Source organism: Gymnoscopelus braueri, assembly GCF_963280865.1.
Source record: "Gymnoscopelus braueri genome assembly, contig: SCAFFOLD_107, whole genome shotgun sequence".
Classification (NCBI taxonomy): Eukaryota; Metazoa; Chordata; class Actinopteri; order Myctophiformes; family Myctophidae; genus Gymnoscopelus; species Gymnoscopelus braueri.
In genome coordinates, this window is record NW_027660883.1 from 179,898 (window position 1) to 186,691 (window position 6,794).

At 38.7% G+C, this 6,794-nt stretch overlaps 1 protein-coding gene across 1 annotated transcript; it reads right to left on the reverse strand.

The window, feature by feature from the left end:
• Window positions 1-3,123: 3,123 nt before the first annotated feature.
• Window positions 3,124-5,903, reverse strand: LOC308081104 (ras-related protein Rab-7L1-like). The gene is made up of 5 exons (XM_080457501.1): window positions 5,469-5,903; window positions 5,171-5,242; window positions 4,859-5,040; window positions 4,203-4,324; window positions 3,124-3,965 (listed from the first exon to the last, which is right to left on the reverse strand). The coding sequence occupies exons 1-5, from the start codon at window positions 5,584-5,586 to the stop codon at window positions 3,848-3,850; spliced, it is 612 nt and encodes a 203-aa protein (XP_080313627.1). The 5' UTR covers window positions 5,587-5,903; the 3' UTR covers window positions 3,124-3,847.
• Window positions 5,904-6,794: the final 891 nt, after the last annotated feature.

A 6,794-nucleotide genomic window follows, 5' to 3' on the forward strand; every position in this document is an offset into this window, starting at 1 on the left:
AATAAAGGACACGTCTTTTAGTTTGCAAATGGGACGATTCCTTATTTCAAGGGACTGTTGGCGACCCTAAGTCATCATCATTGATTACTTCTTGAGAAGGCTAAATTCATAACAAACAAGTGCCAGAGTTGTCTTGTTCTGTAATCATAAGGGCAAAGTCAGTATAGCCTACACAGTAAATCCATGCCTTCACAATGAGATTCCTTCCTTGAATTTGTAATTTAACGAAGACATTCATTTATGATATAGTTAATTTATTGTTTTGTCACTTAATGTTGTGTTACTTTAATTTCTTCATCCATTCAATTACTCCAAATCCATATTTCACATATCATCCATATTCATCATTCTCAGTGTTGAGCAGTTGAGCTCTGGACCACTAGTAGCCTATCTTTCAAACAATCCTCAAGATAGAACCACCCCACCCTACTTCGCCATAATAACCACATACCGGTAGGATATCTATATTATTTAGTATTTAGTGTATAAGAAGGCAGAACATAATCATTATTTCATTTATTTCCACGCTACACCTATTTGTAACCCCCCCCCCCCAAAAGAAAACTAAACAGGGAGAAAACAATAATAAATACAAATATAAAGTTTAGGTTGTCTGCAACAGTATCGGTTAAATATTCACACCCATTTATAAGACTTAATTTGATTTCTTCTTTCCTACTATTACAAATGCTGTGTTTGAACATTGGGAATTCTTACACAATGCAGAACATAATTATCATTATTGTCCTTAAGCTTCACATTTATTGAAATCATGAATGATATCTGTATCCACCCTCCAATTATGTTTTCCATCACTCAAAATAAACTACCTCCCCCTCCTCTCACGTTGCTCTCTCACTGTCCGTCTCATTCTTCTCTGCCAGTGTTGCCAGATTTGGCAAGAGAAATAATATTTCTCTAGCAAAATGGACCACAAAATGGACCAGCAAAACCTACGCCAAGAGCACTTTAAACCCATACATACAAGCTCACAACGCTCAAAGTTGTGAGCTTGCCTTGTAGATCTGCTATTCTCCAAAATAATCTTTGGGAAAAAAAGTGCAAAATGTGGAATATTTTAAAAACATTTTAACATTACAAATCTGGTATGGGGGTCCTTGGCACAAATTATAATTTCAGATATACATTCATTTATTTGGGGGGCCTTGACATGAAAATGTTTGAGAACCACTGGTTTAACAACAATCAGAAAAATTGGAAGCAAGCCCAGATAAGCAACTACACTTTAGAAACAAGCCCAAAAAAAAGTAATCCTTAATACCAATATTTATAAGCAACTTTACAGAAAAACAAGCCCAAAGTCGCATATAATAAACAGACATGGCAACACTGTTCTCTGCCCCTCTCCCCTTCTGTCTCTGTACCTCTCCAGTCTCTTGCTTCCCTTATTTTTGGACTTCCGCTTCCCCCTACCCCAACTCTCTCACACCTTTCTCTGTCTCTCCCTCCAACCCTCTCTTTTCTTTCCTCACACCCGTCTGTTTGAACCCGTTATCTTTGTCTTCCTACTTCCCTTCTTTCTCCATTCCTCGTTCATTCAATCTCGGTCTCTCTCAGCAGATGGCCAGGGAATCTGGGTTAGAGAATGCAGACGTGGTCTAACACTCTCTCTCTCGCACGCACGCACGCACACACACACACACACACACACACACACACACACACACACACACACACACACACACACACACACACACACACACACCACACACACACACACACACACACACACACACACACACACACACACACACACACACACACACACACACACACACACACACACACACACACACACACCTGACTATTACCCATGTCCTTTTATGGAAATATCGGAAGATAATATTGTGTGATTCACTGTGATTGGAAGACATCAAAGCATGTGAATGATGACCAGGTTCTGTGCCATCCATCCATCCAGCCATCCAGCCATCCATCCATCCATCCATCCATCCATCCATCCATGCATCCATCTTCGATTCAATTGTCACCAGACATGATGCTGTTAACTCCTCAATGCCAAACAAAAAAAAGCATTATCACTGCAGTCTTCCAGAAGAAACTTGGTAGATATATTGAAACAGGATAGGTGGATAATAGTGGGCACCTGGGTGTTAAAATGGCAATTCTTTCAAAATGTTAAAAAATAAAATATTTGGAAAATGTTTTTAAATTAAAGTATACATGATTAGAACTTGCTTAAACATTTGACAATTAAGGTACATTTCTACAAATTGCTACAAATTGCTACAAAACCTGTATATCCAGTCATTTTGGGGCATAAACAAGAAGTCGAACGAAGGATAAGATTAAGTCTGCTAATGATGTACCGTGCTTGTTCACATCATGTATACATTACTTATTTTTTTCAAATGTTAAATTCTTTTAACATTTTGGACAAAATAGCCAATTTTACATCAATATATATGCCCAGATGTCCCTAGTGCCAACCTATCCTGTATCCATAGATATTGGCGTTGTTTTTTATTTGACAGATTGTCTCTACGTGATGTTTTGTGCGTTTTCAGCACCCAGTAGACTATGCTCAGCCAAGAACAGATAGCTGGCTGCTCTGTCACCTCCCTTCTCTGAAATCACTGCAGAACTTGTGGGATTTGTAATATCTTTGGTCTTTTAGATCATTGTTTTTATTTTTAATTTATTTAATACTTTATTACTAGTAAAAAATTTAAACGTGGTACAGTCAGACACTAAGGCTAAAAGAATAACACAAACAAGTCCTGGGTACTTGTTTCCATTGTGGCCCTATGTATGGTGCATGTGGTACACATGCACAAATACGCATAAGTGCCCCACATTTGTTCAGAAGGTGGACTAGCGTTTGAGTTAAGAGTCGTTGCTGTTAATTCAGCGTTATGGTGTAAAATCTAAAGACCAGAAGACAACAGCAGATTTCAAGAGTATGCACTCAGATTTGCATTTTCATGATTTCTTTTTAAATTGTTCTACTTTTCTATATATTGTTCTACCTACATGCTTTCTATATATCTTTGGTCATATTTGTATATGAATAGTCTGTCATATTTGTATGACAGACCTATAGAGTCTACAATAAAATACCAGTTCTGTTCTGTTGTTTTATAATGCTGAAGAAAGCAAAAATGCATAATTTTTTGTTTTTAAGTTTATGTTTACTGCCCATTAAAGAAAGTACCTAAAGGACCTTTACTTGAGTGCTGCCATTTCCTTTGACTGTGAGTAATCTTTGAACACCTTCACTATGTAATGTATTTGTATTTGTAATGTAATGTATCTGTCCCTAACCCGCCGTCTGAAAATAGCCAGGGAGCCCCCGTACCAGAATTTTCCAAAAATTCCACATTTTATTTCAAGATTTCTTGAAAATAGCAGATCTACAAGCTCACGACGCGTCGCATCGCAGGTTTAAAGTGCTCATGTGACCTAGTCGGTTCTTTTGGGCTTGTTTTTGTAGAGCTGGTTGCTTATTTCTCTCACAAAATCTGGCAACACTGGTTACGAGTCCAACCAAAGTTCTAAACAGTCCTTCATCCCCTGTCAGTAACGTTGAGTTCCAACAAAGAATCAACAAGGCACTGACGGGGACAGCGTTGTAAATAATGGCATGTTCATGGCTTGAAGGTGCAAATGAAGTGATGAAGTGACAGTGTTGAGGGTCTTTAACAACTAGTTGGGTGTTCCCACTCATTGAAGCAGTGGCAACCATGGTTGTTGTTGGGTGGTTGTGTCCTAATAGATGACTAGGTGAATTCCTTTTTGACAAAAAATTTGTGTCCGGAAGAGAAGATGTTGTCGCTCAATACGATTGTAGGTGATAAGTGTTGATTCAGCAGCAACCTGTATCACTTGTGCCATTGAGCTGAGAGTCCAACTGAAAACCGTTGCCTGATGGTGGCACCGGGCTCAGGACCGACTGAACAGACATAATCTCCTCCACCAAGCGCCTAAAACACCAATGTGTCAAAAGAGGTTAGTGCCGGGGACAATATATTCAACGTTTATATAAAATATGAATTAAACAATGAAAGATTATATTAGGTTGGACAGTGAATAATTAGTATGGCAGTAAGTAAACAGGAAACAATTTTTTTTTAAATATAACGTAGTTGTGTTATCACATCCTTAAAAAAAACAAGGAAGTGTGATGTGTTGTGTTTCCTCTAAGACTCAAGTTACTGTACCTCATGGCCTCACTGACATTCCTGTTGTCTTTAACTGAAGTCTCCATCCAGAATGTGAAGCCACAGGCCTGACTGAACCTCTGTATACTATCCACTGACACAGCCCTCTCTGTAAGGTCACTCTGGAGAGATATATATATATATATATATATATATATATATATATATATATATATAGAGAGAGAGAGAGAGAGAGAGAGAGAGAGAGAGAAGGCAGGGAGAAAGGGGGGAGCAAGAGAAAGAGAGGCCGATGGAGAGAAAGAGGTGGTAAGAGAGAGAGCGGGGGAGAGAGGGAGAGAGAAATAAGTAAAGTGATAGAGTGAGTGAGTGAGACAGTGGGGAGGAGTGAATGAGAGAGAGAAGGTGGAGGAGAGAGAGAGTGGATGAGAAATGTCATGTTTTTGTTTCTAACAGCTTAAACCCTCTATATAGTAAAACGAAGTACGAACCTGAGTTGGCTCTCTACTTTTTTTCATCTACACCAACATCTCTTTGACAAAAATGGCCGATCTACAAGCTCACACCGTGTCATGCGTTGTGAGCCTGTATTAGATCAGCTATTTTTGGCTATAATGTTCCCACCAAAATATGGATGCTGGGGTTCAAGTGGTTAAATCACTTTTTTAAATGTTCTGTTCTTGTGCAGCTTTATTCACCTTATTGGCAAGCAGGATGCAGGGGAGGGGCTGTCCGTTGGACCGCATGCTCTTGTTGTCCAGATCCTGTTTCCACTGGCGACAGCTGAGGAAGCTGGCTGAGTTACCGACGTCAAACATCACCACACAACCTGAAGCTCCTTTATAATAGATCCGTGTCATAGAGATAAAACGCTCCTGACCTGAGGATAGACAACACACACAGCTATACTGTGTACTGTACACACACCTTGACACTTATTGTAGAACCCAACCCAGCTATCAATCGATCGATTGCGATCAATCGATACGTATGTTATCTATGTGTTGTACCTGCAATGTCCCACAGCTGTAGTCTGACTTTCTCTGAGTCTGTCCAGTTCAGCAACTTCATATTAAAGTCCACTAGCGAGGGGGGGGAGAGAGAGAGAGCGAGAGAGAGAGATGACAGAAACCTCTGTTAACCTTCAATTTTATATTATGCCAATTACACTCTTATACATAATCACTTAAACACCCATCAACTGACATGAACGACAATCAAGCTCGCATCAAACATCACAGAAGCTTCAAAGCAGCAAAGTCAGTCTATACAAAAGCCGCTCAAAACAATACAAAGCGTATACGTTACCTCCCACTGTCATCTTGTAATTCTTGTTGAACTGTCCATTGACATAGCGGTGCACAAAGGAGGATTTCCCAACACCTCCATCTCCCACGATCAGTATTTTCAACAGGTGCTCCGTCATAACCTCTCCACAACACAACAACACTAAGAAAAGTTCCTCAAAGTAAGACAGCCGACATCAATGCCACAGGTGCAAGGTTCAAAACTCACATTTACAGTAGTCTGAAGCAAAGTTACTTTTTCACTTTCTTTTAGACATACAAGGACGCTTAGACTGGAATCTCAGCCAACCTTAAACCCATGTAATTTGTTGTCTAACCCCAAGTGTAACCCTGTTTTAACTCAAGCCTAACCTTTCACCTAAAAGCATAACATAAAGTCTTTACGTTCAGATAATCGTGTTCGCTGCTTGTCTTAAATGTTACCCTGCTACTACCAGCTTTGCTTTCAGGAAGCAAATGTGGCCACATGCCTTAAATAACTCTCATAAACCACACCTTTGTGTAACACAGAAGAGTGCAGTGACCTGTAGCGTTGCTTCTTTCATGAATTATGAGTATTTGAAACTTGTTTTTCTCAGATTGTTACTTGTACAGATACCCAGTGTACAGATATGTGTACTTACTACTTGATACAGATATTACTAATCCCCCCTTTTTGCCCTTTTTGTTTGTTTTCCTGAGATGCATTGTACAGTTTGTTTTTTTGTTGTTTCTAATCATTTGAATGTTTCTTGTTGTTTTTATTTCTGTTGTATGAAAAGCACTTTGTGTTCTCTCTGTGAAAAGTGCTATACAAATAAATTGTACTTTATTTATTGTAATTTCCTATACTTTTTAAATGTTATTTTATTTAAATTATTTTTTCTTGTTCTTTTTATTTCATTACAATTTAATATTATCTCTATAATTATCTTGCGTATATTTTATTACTATTGCAATAGCACAGAATTTTGTGCAAAATACATACCACACTAACATTTCGCTGCTTGTAAGTATACCTGTATGAGTTGAGTGACAAAATATAAACCCTGTTGATTCTTCATTCACTTACACAGTACCCTACCCAACAGACTTAAGAATATGTCCTTAAAGTAACACAGCCAAATGAATAGTTCATGTAAAGTCTAGTCTGTGTCTGCGAATGAGAATGAGAACCGTTACTAGAATCTCAACCTGAAACTGGTGGACAAAAGGGGAGACTGAACACATATCACTGTTTTTAAAACTAAGGCAAGCAGTGTTCTCTGTGTGAGCCCATTACTGTACAACTCAGGAAGCTGAAGAGCCATAAATCATAACTTTATATGATAAATAACTCATCACAGGG